Below are 14,780 nucleotides of genomic sequence, written 5' to 3'. Positions count from 1 at the left end.
AATACCAAACTGACCTAGTTCAAATGCATGGGAGTATTTTATTTTGTAAATATTTTCCAAATGCATTTCCAAAAACAATTTAAACATTCAACTACTTGTCTTTAAAGAGGAAATACTTTGCTTTCGGAAAGTATTTATACCCCTTGACATTTTCAAGTTTGTTAGGTTACAGCCTTATTCTAAAATTGTTTTGAATTGTTTTTTTCCCTCATCAATCGACACACAATACCCCATAATGGGAAAGCAAAAACAGGATTTTAGAGATATTTGCTAATTTATAAAAAATGTACTTGAATATCGCATTTACATAAGTACTCGGACCCTTTACTCAGTACTTTGTTGCAGCACCTTTGACCGCAATTACAGCCTCAAGTCAACGCTACAAGCTTGGCACACCTGATCCTTTCAAGCTCTGTCATTTTGGATGGGGAGCATTGCTGCACAGCTATTTTCAGGTCTCTCCAGAGAGCCTGTTGGAAAAGCATTCCAAGTGATCTTCTGTATACCAACCCTACCTTGTCACAACACAACTGATTGGCTCAAATGCATTAAGAAGGAAAGACATTCCACAAATTAACTTTTAACAAGGCACACCTGTTAATTGAGGTACATTCCACGTGACTACCTCATGAAGCTGGTTGAGAGAATGACAAGTGTGCCAAGCTGTCAACAAGCTGTCATCAAAATATATATTGATTTGTTTCACACTTTTTTGGTTACTACATGATTCCATATGTGTTATTTTATAGTTTTGATGTCTTCGCTATTATTCTACAATGTAGAAAATAGTAAAAATACAATTTTAACCTGAATGAGTAGGTGTCAACTTTTGACTGGTACTGTATATCTCCCCAAATACTTAATTCCAATGTAATAGAAAATAATTGAAATATTCTAAATATGATTTGAACCCAGGTCTGCTAGACTGTGCTGTATTTCCTTAGCAGGTGGACTCTCCAGAGCCAGAACCGAGACCAGAGTCAACTGAGCCTCCCCATGCTACCCTGCCTGTGCTGCCTCCACAGACCACTTCCCATCCACTCCCTGATTTGGACTTCTTCCAGTCAGACCCCTTCACTGACCGTGAGTTACCCCTCCATGTCTCAGATAGTTTATTGTACTAACAGGAGCAATTTCAAACTTGACAAACCTACTGTATGTATGAATGTTCAGTGCATTTGGAAAGTATTCAGACCCCTTGACAATTTCCACATTTTGTTACGTTACAGCCTTAAACAATTTTAGAATAAATAAAATGTTTCCCTCATCAATCTACACACAATAATACCTCATAATGAAAAAGACCGATTTTTAGAAATGTTTGCTTATTTATTAAAAATAATAACCAGAAATACCTTATTGACATAAGCATTCAGACCCTTTGCTATGAGATTTGAAATTGAGCTCTGGTGCATCCTGTTTCCATTGATCATCCTTGATGTTTCTACAATGTGATTGTAGTCCACTTGTGGTAAATTCAATTGATTGGACATGATTTGGACAGGCACACACATGCCTAATATAAGGTCCCACAGTTGACAGTGCACATCAGAGCAAAAACCAAGACATGAGGTCGAAGGAATTCTCCGTAGAGCTCCATGACAGGATTGTGTTGAGGCACAGATCTGGGGAAGGATACCACAAAATGTCTGCAGCATTGAAGGTTCCAAGAACATCATTCTTAAATAGAAGAAGTTTGGAATGACCAAGATTTTTCCTGGAGCTGTCCACCTGGCCAAACTGAGCAATCGCGGGAGAAGGGCCTTGGTCAGGGAGGTGACCAAGAACCCGATGGTCACTCTGACAGAGCTCTAAAGTTCCTCTGTGGAGATGGGAGAACCTTCCAGAAGGACAACCATCTCTGCAGCATTCCACTAGCCAGGCCTTTATGGTAGTGGCCAGACAGAAGCCTCTCCTCAGTAGAAGACACATGACAGCCCACTTGGAGTTTGCCAAAAGGCACCTAAAGTACTTTCAGACCATGAGAAACAAGAATCTCTGGTCTGATGAAACCAAGATTGAACTATTTGGCCTGTTTTCCAAGCGTCACGTCTGGAGGAAACCTGGCACCATCCCTACGGTGAAGCATGGTGGCAGCATCGTGCTGTGGGGATATTTTTCAGTGGCAGGGACTGGGAGACTTGTCAGGATCGAGGGAAGATGAACAGAGCAAAGTACCAGAGAACCTTGATTCAAACTTTCTTCAGAGTGCTCAGGACCTCAGACTGGGGAGAAGGTTTACCTTCCAACAGGACAACGACCCTAAGCACACAACCAAGACAACGCAGGAGTGGTTTCGGGACACGTCTCTGAATGTCCTTGAGTGGCCCAGCCAGAGCCTGGACTCAAACATCTCTGGAGAGACCTGAAAAAATCTGTGCAGCGACGCTCCGCATCCAACCTGACAGAGCTTGAGAAGATATGCAGAGAAGAATGGGAGAAACTCCCTAAAAACAGGTGTGCCGAGCTTTAAATGTGATATTTCAGTTTAAAAAATAATTCATCAAGGCAAAGGGTGGCTACTTTGAAGAATCTCAAATATAAAATATATTTTGATTTTATTACACTTTTTTGGTTCCATGATTCTATAGGTGTTCTTCTGTAGTTTTGTTGTCTAACCTATTATTATTCTACAAAGTAAAAATAAAGAAAAACCCGTGTGTGTGTGTGTGTGTGTGTGTGGACATATATACATATATATATTAGTTGAACTCGGAAGTTTACATACTTAGGTTGGAGTCATTAACTTGTTTTTCAACCACTCCACACATTTCTTGTTAACAAACTATAGTTTTGGCAAGTCGGTTAGGACATCTACCTTGTGCATGACAAGTAATTTTTCCCAAAATTGTTTACAGACAGATTATTTCACTTATAATTCACTGTATCACAATTCTAGTGGGTCAGAGGGTAACATACACTAAGTTAACTGTGCCTTTAAACAGCTTGGAAAATTCCAGAAAATTGTCATGGCTTTAGAAATTTCTGATAAGCTAATTGACATTGGATGTGTCCCTTCGGATGTATTTCAAGGCCTACCTTCAAACTCAGTGCCTCTTTGCTTGACATCATGGGAAAATCAAAAGAAATCAGCCAAGACCTCAGAAAAAAAATTGTAGACCTCCACAAGTCTGGTTCATCCTTGGGAGCAATTTCCAAACGCCTGAAGGTACCGCGTTCATCTGTACAAACAATAGTACGCAAGTATAAACACCATGGGACCAAGCAGCCGTCATACCGCTCAGGAAGGAGACGCATTCTGTCTCCTCGAGATGAACGTACTTTGGTGAGAAAAGTGCACATCAATCCCAGAACAACAGCAAAGGACCTTATGAAGATGCTGGAGGAAACGGGTACAAAAGTATCAATATCCACAGTAAAACAAGTCCTAAGGACAACAAAGTCAGGGTATTGGAGTGGCCATCACAAAGCCCTGACCTCAATCCTATAGAAAATGTGTGGGCAGAACTGAAAAAGCGTGTGTGAGCAAGGAGGCCTACAAACCGGACTCAGTTACACCATCTCTGTCAGGAGGAATGGGCCAAAATTCACCAATTTGTTGTGGGAAGCTTGTGGAAGGCTACCTGAATCGTTTGATCCAAGTTAAACAATTTAAAGGCAATACTACCAAATACTAATTGAGTATATGTAAACTTCTGGGAATGTGATGAAAGAAATAAAAGCTGAAATTAATTATTCTCTCTACTATTATTCTGACATTTCACATTCTTAAAATAAAGTGGTGATCCTAACTGACCTAAGACAGTAAAAATTCCCTAGGATTAAATGTCAGGAATTGTGAAAACTGAGTTTAAATGTATTTGGCTAAGGTGTATGTAAACTTCCGACTTCAACTGTAAATTTAGATAGAGATCCATCGATGTCAAGCCTTTTTTGCTTTGTCTTTGGCGTATTGTGTGTTGATTAATGTGGGGGGGGGACTATTTTATTAATTTTAGACATAAGGCTTTAACTTAACAAAATGCTGAATAAGTCAAGGGGTCTGAATACTTTCCGTATGTAATAAAAATGAGTCCCAGCTGATTCTGTTGTCTGTCTGTGCAGAGGATCCATTTAAAGATGATCTGTTTGGAAAGGCAGATGTTTCCGGTGAGTGTTGTTTATTCAGTATGAGCTCAAACAATGCAGCTATACATTGGAGCCACCAAATCAGAAATATTTTAAAATTAGCCTGTATTTTGAATGTGAACCTGTAACGTAGCTGTCCTTCAACAGATCCATTTGGAGGGGACCCATTCAAGGGTACAGATCCCTTTTCTGCTGACTCCTTCTTCAAGCAGTCTTCGGCCTCCCCCTTCCCTTCTGCTGACCCCTTCAGTGGCAGCGCCAGCCTAGTGGAGCCTGACCTGTTTCCAGCTCCTCTTAACGACGCTGCAGGGCTGGACCCCTTCAGCTCCAAAGCCAACAACAAGGCAGCCAGGGACCCCTTCAGCGCCAAGGTCAACAACGTGGATGCGGATCCGTTTGGATCTAAAATGGACTCCCTGGCAGAGGCAGACCCGTTTGGCTCCCAGTGTACTACAGGCCCGGATCCCTTCAGCTGCTCCCAGCCAGGCTCTGAGCTCCCCACTGTGAGTGGTGCCACCGTGCTGAACTGTCCATATGCCTCAGGGATATTCACTCAGGCAGCTACCCAATTTACCCCACCAAAAAACCCTCCTCCTGCACCAGCACATTGTGTTAATTATGCTCCCAGATAGATTCAGTCTGTGCATGGTAATGAAGAATGACTGTGCACTTCTGTCCTTAATTATTCTAGCTAGGTGTGCGCTGTCTGTCGGGTTTTAGTTTATAACTGACATTGTATGTGTTTCCCAAAAGGATCTCATTGCAGCAACCAATGACCCTTTTGCACCTGGAGGCACTGCTGGAAATACTGGCTCTGACCCAGGTAAGACGAGGATGGAGCCTCCCTCTTGGGAGTGGGTGGTAGTGCAAATGGTAGTACTCTGTTTGGATAAACTGTTGTTGAACAATATTTACATGTGTGTGTGCTTCAGATCCATTTGCTGCTGCGTTTGGCATCGAATCATTTGGAGTGGGATTTGCAGACTTCAGTGCCTTGGCCAAGGTAAAGTCATGATTGGGTTCTCAAGTTTTCCTTGGTGTGTACCATCATGGCTGAGATGTGAGGAAAACTAAGGATCACTATTAGTGATCGTTAGGGACATTTTTGTGATCCCGCTAACCGCATGAATAATGGGTGGGAATGTGGGGGAATGTGATGAGGTGGTGTTGATGTAAACATGAACACCAGGGAGAGATGTCAGTCATGCTCTTCTGGATCTCTGGTTGTTTTCAAGTCAAACGGTGCCGACCCCTTCGCCTCATCCAACTCCTCCAACAACAAGAACCTGTTCAAGGAGGACAGCCAGCCTAGCAGCCTTGATGTTCCCCCAGCCTTGCCCCCCAAGACAGGAACGCCCACCAGACCTCCCCCACCACCCCCAGGTCAGTCCTTCTGGAAAGCAAATGTTCTTTCATGCTGTTTCTAGACTGTTTGTCTGTGCTTTTCTGCTGCCATTTGCAAGTAACAGAATGGCATTGGTATTGAAAACATGGAGATTTGGTACCTTGTGGGATTTTGTAGTCATTGTTGCACTTTTGCTAGGACTTCTTCCCTGGGCCTCTCATTACTTACTGACCTGAGTGCTCTTGGGTGGTGGGGTGTGTCAGGGTTTCTGTGGGTTTTGGCCAAAACATAAATAAATGAAAAGCTGATAAGTTAAACTGTTGTCAGCCAAAATGACAGAGAGAGAAAATATATATGATTTTATTTCTTCCTGTGTATATACATGTGTAATTATATTTGACAGATTTATTTCCCTATTGGACCCACCGCTTTGCCATTTCTCTTCATTTCATAGCAACTTTCTTTTGTTGTCCTGAAAGGCACAATCCTAGTCATATTGACAAGTTATCCTAGTTGTATCTTTTAGATTCCCCCTCTTAAGATTTACATCTGTCACATGTGGAATATCTATCGGGTGCTCTGTTTTAGAATGGTGTTTTCCTACGAATTGCATTTTGGAAAATGATTTGATTGGCTGTATCATTACATGAGATGCATGTTCTGTTAAGATGCATTACCATAATCAAAATGTGATTTATGTCATTCTGAGCACCGTGGTTAGACACCCCAATGAGTTATGCATATGGGTCCGGTAAATGTTTCAAATGGCCGGTAAATTCAAATCTTCCCCGTCACGTTGTCTGGCGCCACATTTTCCTAACAGAAACTCTGGTGTGTTTTTGAAAGCAGGTAAGAGAGCCGACATCTCCAGGTCCGAGACGTCGGACTCGTTCCACAGAAGGGGGCCGTTTCTGCCCCAGGGCCCAGGAGACCCCCCTTTCTCCCAACCTGCCAAGGATGCTGCCCAAGACCCCTTTGCCCCATCCTCACCCCGCCAGCCCGCACGGGACCCAGACCGATTTGCCAGCTTTGACAAAGTGAGAACCTCCCCAGCCCCCTCTCCTCATGACACCGTCTAGGTTGCCCTCCCCTGTTTCCTCGCTCACACGCCATCCACCAAACGGCAGTCTCAGCCTCCCCTCCGTCCATAGCTAAACTCTCAAACTACCAACCTACCTAAGGAGCATTTATAAGTCCTAAGGAAATATAGTTGTATTTTATACATTTCATTATTTTAAAAGCATTCCTTTGTTTTTCTAATGAGATATATAATGTTTTATATATTCCTTCTTCCTGATGTATCGCATATTACTTTGTCAATGTTATGTTTCTTTATGTGAAGTTTATTAAGGCACGAGGGGGTGTGGTATAAGGCCTATACACACCATGGCTAAGGGCTGTTCTTATGCACAACGCATCAGAGTGCCTGGACACAACCCTTAGCTGTGGTTTCTTGGCCATATACTACAAATTCATAAGGTAGAGCAGGAAAAATACATTTGTTGTCATACCCGTGGTATACAGTCTGATATACCATGGCTGTCAGCCAATCAGCATTCAGGGCTAGAACCATCCAGTTTATAAATATAATTATAGAAAACTGGGTGGATCTAGCCCTGAATGCTAATTGGCAGCCACCTGTGGTGTATCAGACTGTATGCTTTGGGTATGACAAAACATTTAATTGTAGTGCTCTAATTACATTGGTAACCAGTTTATAATAGCAATAATACCTCAGGATTTTTAGTTTATGGCCAATATACCACACCTCTTTGGACCTTATTGCTTATCTTTAATAACATTTTTGTTTATTTCTAAGTTGAAGTTCAGACTTGTAACTGATGTTCCCTCAAATAACTTTACTCCTTTAATAGTGTAGCCATAGGTGTATATATATATATATATATATATATATATATATATATATATTAATAAACATTTTCATTTTCTAGTATATTTTAAATGGGTAACATTTTCACTGAGTGAACTTAGTCACCACTAGTGGGACTTCAGGCACACATCAAATCTTCTTCTTCCTGATGCATAGCCCTCAGGGGCCCCTGGTTGGCTGTGGATGGAAAGGCTAGGCTGCTTGCTTTGGCTCTTGTGATTGAATGTATTTAGCACAACCACAGAAACGATAAATGGCTTGACTGAGCTCCTATTCCTCCTGCTCCCTCTGACTGCCTCCACTCTGCATGACCTGCACCCTGCCCTGCACGCGCTGTCCTTGTGTCTGATTTGCGGGCTCCCGGTGATCCTCTACAGAGCCCCCTCACTGCCTCCACCATCTCACTCTGACTGGAATCACTCCTCCTTCTGCTTCCCACCATTCATCCTGTTATCACCACTCCCGCCACCAATCTGCACTGTGGAAGAAAGATTTCTGCTCTCTCTGGGTCTTTACTCTCATCTCTTCCTAAGTCAAATGAGCTCAATAAAACATCTTATGAAGGGTACTATCTCCATCTCTGGGCTCCATGTGTATCCATATCCACCAGGTTGATTTAGTACAGATAGCTACTGTTTGCACATTTTTTTACATTCTGTTATGATGCATGAATTCTGGCGTATTCAAATCCCGGATTGAATCTTAATTCAAGCTTGAGGTGTAAAAAATCGATTTGGTCCGAATTCAAAAACCTAGTTTTACTGGTCTCGTATAAGCATTTCTGGATGTTGGTTAGATTTACAGTATTTTGATATACTTTGAAGTTACTTTGTCATTTTTCCTCTATCATGTTACATCCATCACCAACCATTTATATCCCATGTGAATAACTGCATTTAGACAAAGCTGGAACATCCTACAGGGACTTTACCATCCAATTCACAGATCTATTCCCACAAGTATGTTGTTCATAAGTTGGTATACTTTTTCTGAGACATTTACTCCATCTGCAGTATATTTGGTCCAGGTTGTAAATCCATTAATATTCACTCCTGCTGTGCTGTCAGACTGTACGTCGTGAGTGATTTTAATGGGTCACAAACTGTTGAAGTCCCACACCTCATTATGAACAATGTGAATCAGTACCTGCTTTCTCTCTCAGTACCAACCACATATCTCTCTCTTTGATTTCATTGACATTAACTTTAGTGCTAAGACATACAGATTGGCAATCTCCGAGCCAATCGTCAGTATATTGCATTACTATACTGTATTAATTTGTGGTCACCGGTATATATGGAACACTGTAGAACCAGGTGTGTGTGTGTGTGTGAACTAAACACTTATAAACTGGGTGGTTTGAGCACTGAATGTTGATTGGCTGGCACCTGTGGTATATCTGACCGTATACCACAGCTATGACTTAACATTTATTTTTACTGCCCTAATTACATTGGTAACCAGTTTATAATTTGTGGTATGTGGCCAGTATACCACTGCTAAGGGCTGTATCCAGGGACTTTGCGTCGAGGGTAAGAACAGCCTTTAGCCGTTGTATATTGGCCATAAATTTCCCCCCCTGATCCTTATTGCTTAAATATACCATATTTTATCATCCCACTGTCTAAAATGTGCATGATGTGTCTGTTGCTGTGTGAAATTCACCTGTGAAGGCTGTCACATGCAGACATGCTTTACAGCCATACAGGGATTTCAGCCACTCAACTGCCCCCCTATCACTGATCTGGAGCTAATACATGTATTTTCATGTTAAACATTATAAGAGGAAATTGCAACCGTTTGCTTTTGGAACATACAAGAAGCTCTATTGAAATGCTGAGAATGGTGCAGCTTACCATAAACAATAAGATGTCAAGGGGATCAGTATGCTGCTGCGAAATAGCTTAATACAGGACAGTTCACAACTTACTGTGTCCCTTTTTTAAAAATGGGTGTCAAGATGGGGGAGGTTGAGTGCAGTGGCACCATCAGGGAGGGGACGTAGAACATGCTGCTTCTAAGGTGTTCTGATGTGTGTGTGTGTGTGTGTGTGTGTGTGTGTGTGTGTTTCTATGTGGTGTGAAGCAGCAGTACCATACTGAGGAGGACATGATTGAGTGGGCGAAGAGGGAGAGTGAGCGGGAGGAGAAGGAGCGCTTGGCCAGACAGGCACAACAGGAGCAAGAGGATCTGGAGCTGGCCATTGCCCTGAGCAAATCAGAGTTTTCCTGAAAGACTCCCGGTTGCCCTGTGTGACCCAGCACTAACCAAAGGAAGGAGGGAGGGGTGGGAGAACTGAACTGAATGGCCTACTCAGACCCAATGAAGAGATGTTGAGTATTGGCTCTTCCTCCCACCCATTAACCCCTTTAATTTTCTCCTACCCTCTCATTTTGTTTCACTCATCTATGACATTTTCAGTGTGTCTTCAATGGTGTTTGGCCAGGTGGTGGGTATAAGAACTGTGATGTTCTCTGTTAGACTACAATATCTCTCCTGATACAGTAAATAGACATGGAGATTGTAAAGTATATGTATACAGACCTAATTGTTAATAACTAACTGCAAAAGTTATGCCCCTGTTAGCAATGCTCTTGTCTAGAAGCCTGCTCATACCGAGACCACCAGATAGTATTGAGCACTTATGGTAACCATTTCTCCCTGAGATTGAATGTAAGAGTGGCTAACACAACATGCCTTTTTCCTGTCTTCCCACTTGTTTTTTTCTTTTTGAAATTATGAACTTTATAATATGATTAACTCTAACAAGATAATAAGAGTCATGTTCCTCTAATTAATCTGGGTGTAAACCAATGTCAAATTGTAATCCATATTTGATTCATTTGGCTGTATACCAGACATGTAAAAAAAATAGTGAATTGGATTTAATGTCTGAGCTGAGGTTTTGCTAGTGCTTGTGTAAAAACACATCTTAGAGATGACCTGACGTATGTCCTTACGAGAGTAGCCATTTTATGTATAGAGTAGTCAAACGGTGCAGAGGGTTGGAAGGGAAAAGAGGAGATCCTGCTTCAGATACACACTGGTGGTTGTCACGACTACTTTGACTACACTTAACTTGAATTTGTGCATATATTTCTGATCACCCTACTTACTATAGGTTGTTCACCTTTCTCTCAACTCTTCCTCTCATCAACGTGTCCTTAAATGTATCTTTATATGCCAAACACCAGGCAGTGAATAAGACTCACATGCTCATTATCTGTTTGGAAAGTAATAATGATCTTGTAAACAGTGTAACTTCCAGGTCACTCACTCCGTTGTCCTCAGTGTCGTTCTCCTAATAGTCTCTTCATTCTGAAAGGTTTTATAGCTGTACTAAGGGTTGTACATTTTGCAAAAAATAAGTAAACCAGTAAAACAACTTATGTTCAGTTATGTCCAGACCTCTGCATGTAGGACGCTTTTTCTTAGCGTGAAATGTAATCTACCCCACCCAACACTACCCACCAATAGTCAAGAGTCAAAACTATTGACCACAAACAATTATTGTGGTTCATGAAGTGACATTTGAACAAATGAGATGTCAAGATTTTGGAAAGTAGGTTGGTTGTACAGGAAGATGTTTTTAAATGTATTTTAAGTGGAAAAATATAATTGTTAACTAGAAACCGGATACAGGCTGAGTGTAATACGCACAAGAAGAGTAGCTGCTGCCTTGGCAACAGCTAATGGGCATCCCTAATAAATCCAAATCCAAATTATCCCTATTAGAATAGCTGTCTTCTGTAAATTGTCTGATTCTGTCACCAAAATCCACAACACGTGACACCCTGTCTCACCTATTTAGGGATACAGTCGTTTAGCCATGTCTTCTGATTCAGGGAGTTATGTACCCTTGTTATAACCAATAGGTTATAGTTTATAACTATGCCCAATTTTCCTGCTCAGGAGAAATTCCTGACCCAATATGGCAAATTCTCCACTGTATATAGGCTCAACATTTCTAATACCTAGCTTCAGTTGAATACAGCCATCAGCAGGGGGTTCAGTTATAAAGTAAGTGGGTGCTGCACATGTCAGTATTCTGAACCATCTTGTTTGTTTTTTAAAGTTTTGTGTTTCACTGAGGTGATCCAACAGTGATTTGACCTCATTTTAAAAACTGCCTGATAAAAGTATCCATTGCCTTTTTGTACAAAGGCTGTTCTTCTGTCTGTGAACTTCAGTCACTTGAGGGTTTTACTTAAAAAGCCTTTTTGTATTGGTGAGGAGAGACAGAATTGGAATGGGGGGGGGTAAATGTAACTGTAAGGCATCTTAAAGCATACAATTGTTTTTTTTTGTTTCCAGATTAAATGAGAATAATTGTCACTAATCAAGAGGGGTATAATGTGAAAGTACACCGTTGACAAGGGAATAGCGTGGCTCAGGTAATTTGGGATATTTTGTTTTCTGACCAATGTACGACTCATGGACCCTTTTCCTGCTTTTCATCCAGGTTTTTAGGTTCATCAGTAGAGACCATTCTGTAAATGAGCACCGTGGTCAGTTAGGACCCCCTAGTGTTGTTCATTCAACAAATGTTTCTGTTTGTAAATACAATGGCGTTGTAAATTCTCCAGAGACAGCTGTGTTCCTTTTATACCATCTGGTATTTAAAGGCTATCGGATACTATTTATCATCATGTCATTTGTATAGACTTATTTTATTTTGAAATAAAAAAACACTTGTTGTTCTAAGCCATCTACCTATAGGTTTTCAAAAACGGGTTTATCGTAGGCTTTTTTGAGTTATCATTTTTTTAACATGTCAGTAATGGTCAGAATATACTAAGTGAAACATTTAATTGAAAACAGAAAAATAAATATAAACCTTTCGAAAAACACTGGACTTTGTTTTGTGTGGGGATGGGTGTCAATCTAGCTTGGTCTCATAAACTAGATGGTAAACTTAAATCTGTGATACTCTAAACATACAGTGGGGCAAAAAAGTATTTAGTCAGCCACCATTTGTGCAAGTTCTCCCACTTAAAAAGATGAGGCCTGTCATTTTCATCATAGGTACACTTCAACTATGACAGACAAAATCACATTGTAGGATTTTTAATGAATTTATTTGCGAATTATTTTGGAAAATAAGTATTTGGTCAATAACTACAGTTTCTCAATACTTTGTTATATACCCTTTGTTGGCAATGACAGAGGTCAAACAATGACAGAAGTCTTCACAAGGTTTTCACACACTGTTGCTGTTATTTTGGCCCATTCCTCCATGCAGATCTCCTCTAGAGCAGTGATGTTTTGGGGCTGTTGCTGTGCAACACGGACTTTCAACCTCGCTCCAAAGAGGTATGGGGTTGAGATCTGGAGACTGGCTAGGCCACTCCAGGACCTTGAAATGCTTCTTACGAAGCCACTCCTTCGTTGCCCGGGCGGTGTGTTTGGGATCATTGTCATGCTGAAAGACCCAGCCACGTTTCATCTTCAATGCCCTTGCTGATGGAAGGAGGTTTTCACTCAAAATCTCACGATACATGGCCCCATTCATTCTTTCCTTTACATGGATCAGTCGTCCTGGTCCCTTTGCAGAAAAACAGCCCCAAAGCATGATGTTTCCACCCCCATGCTTCACAGTAGGTATGGTGTTCTTTGGATTCTTTGTCCTCCAAACACGACGAGTTGAGTTTTTACCAAAAAGTTATATTTTGGTTTCATATGACATTCTCCCAATCTTCTTCTGGATCATCCAAATGCTCTATAGCAAACTTCAGACGGGCCTGAACATGTACTGGCTTAAGCAAGGGGACACGTCTGGCACTGCAGGATTTGAGTCCCTAGCGGCGTAGTGTGTTACTGATGGTAGGCTTTGTTACTTTGGTCCCAGCTCTCTGCAGGTCATTCACTAGGTCCCCCCGTGTGGTTCTGGGATTTTTGCTCACCGTTCTTGTGATTAATTTTGACCCCACGGGGTGAGATCCTGCGTGGAGCCCCAGATCGAGGGAGATTATCAGTGGTCTTGTATGTGCTCCATTTCCTAATAATTGCTCCCACAGTTGATTTCTTCAAACCAAGCTGCTTACCTATTGCAGATTCAGTCTTCCCAGCCTGGTGCAGGTCTACAATTTTGTTTCTGGTGTCCTTTGACAGCTCTTTGGTCTTGGCCATAGTGGAGTTTGGAGTGTGACTGTTTGAGATTGTGGACAGGTGTCTTTTATACTGATAACAAGTTCAAACAGGTGCCATTAATACAGGTAACGAGTGGTGGACAGAGGAGCCTCTTAAAGAAGTTGCAGGTCTGAGAGAACGAGAAATCTTGCTTGTTTGTAGGTGACCAAATACTTATTTTCCACCATAATTTGCAAATAAATTCATTAAAAATCCTACAATGTGATTTTCTGGATTTTTTTTCAAATTTTGTCTGTCATAGTTGAAGTGTACCTATGATGAATATGACAGGCCTCTCATCTTTTTAAGTGGGACAACTCTTCCCCGAACTTTAACACTTTTAGCTAACCCTTGCCCTTTAACCTAACTCCTAAACTTAACCCTAACCCATAGCGCAGCTAATGTCAGCATTAGCCACCAAGCTAACATTAGCCACAACCAATTGGAATATGTTATACGTTTTGCAAAATGTTAACATATGCATTTTCTGAATTGTAACTTATTGTACATTTTTCTAATTTCTAACATATACGAAATGGATGATAGACATCCACAAAGTAATATACATACCGTAAGAAATGTAACATTTAATTGAGTCTGATTTACATACTGAATTGATTTTTTTTATTTGTTCAACTTTATTTAACCAGGTAGGCTAGTTGAGAACAAGTTCTCATTTACAACTGCGACCTGGCCAAGATAAAGCATAGCAGTTCGACACACAACAACAGAGCTACACATGGAATAAATAAACATACAGTAGAAAAGGAAATCTATATACAGTGAGTGCAAATGAGGTAAGATAAGGGAGGTAAGGCTTTAAATAGGACATGGTGGCAAAGTAATTACAATATAGCAATTAAACACTGGAATGGTAGATGTGCAGAAGATGAATGTGCAATTAGAGATACTGGGGTGCAAAGGAGCAAGATAAATAAATACAGTATGGGGATGCGGTATTTGGATGGGCTGTTTACAGATGGGCTATGTGCAGTGATCTGTGAGCTGCTCTGACAGCTGGTGCTTACAGCTAGTGAGGGAGATATGAGTCTCCAGCTTCAGTGATTTTTGCAGTTCGTTCCAGTCATTGGCAGCAGAGAACTGGAAGGAAAGGCGGCCAAAGAAGGAATTGGCTTTGGGGGTAACTTGTGAGATATACCTGCTGGAGTACATGCTACGGGTGGGGGCTGCTATGTTGACCTGGGATAAGGCAGGGCTTTACCTAGCAGAGACTTGTAGATGACCTGGAGCCAGTGGGTTTAATACTAAATGCTCTGAGACCAGGTTGGGTCAATAAAAACAGATGTGTAGTAACTGACATGTATT

At 41.3% G+C, this 14,780-nt stretch overlaps 1 protein-coding gene across 5 annotated transcripts in view; it reads left to right on the top strand.

The window, feature by feature from the left end:
- LOC112247889 (epidermal growth factor receptor substrate 15) overlaps nucleotides 1–12,175 on the top strand; it is a 33,554-nt gene extending 21,379 nt beyond the window's left edge. For 2 of the 5 annotated variants that reach the window (XM_042315037.1, XM_024416868.2), the window contains exons 18-25: nucleotides 945–1,083; nucleotides 4,066–4,110; nucleotides 4,237–4,592; nucleotides 4,843–4,912; nucleotides 5,022–5,092; nucleotides 5,325–5,472; nucleotides 6,284–6,471; nucleotides 9,411–12,175. In XM_042315037.1, coding sequence (XP_042170971.1) covers nucleotides 945–1,083; nucleotides 4,066–4,110; nucleotides 4,237–4,592; nucleotides 4,843–4,912; nucleotides 5,022–5,092; nucleotides 5,325–5,472; nucleotides 6,284–6,471; nucleotides 9,411–9,557 — 1,164 coding nt within the window. In that variant the 3' untranslated portion in view covers nucleotides 9,558–12,175. Of the gene's footprint in view, nucleotides 1–944; nucleotides 1,084–4,065; nucleotides 4,111–4,236; nucleotides 4,593–4,842; nucleotides 4,913–5,021; nucleotides 5,093–5,324; nucleotides 5,473–6,283; nucleotides 6,472–7,702; nucleotides 7,897–9,410 lie in introns of those variants that run through there. The other 3 variants (XM_042314974.1, XM_042314916.1, XM_042315090.1) reach the window with 3 other exon arrangements.
- Nucleotides 12,176–14,780: the final 2,605 nt, after the last annotated feature.

Source organism: Oncorhynchus tshawytscha, linkage group LG01 (genome assembly GCF_018296145.1).
Source record: "Oncorhynchus tshawytscha isolate Ot180627B linkage group LG01, Otsh_v2.0, whole genome shotgun sequence".
Lineage (NCBI taxonomy): Eukaryota > Metazoa > Chordata > Actinopteri > Salmoniformes > Salmonidae > Oncorhynchus > Oncorhynchus tshawytscha.
The sequence above is the reverse complement of the archived record's forward strand: the minus strand, read 5'-3'. Positions and strand labels throughout refer to the sequence as shown.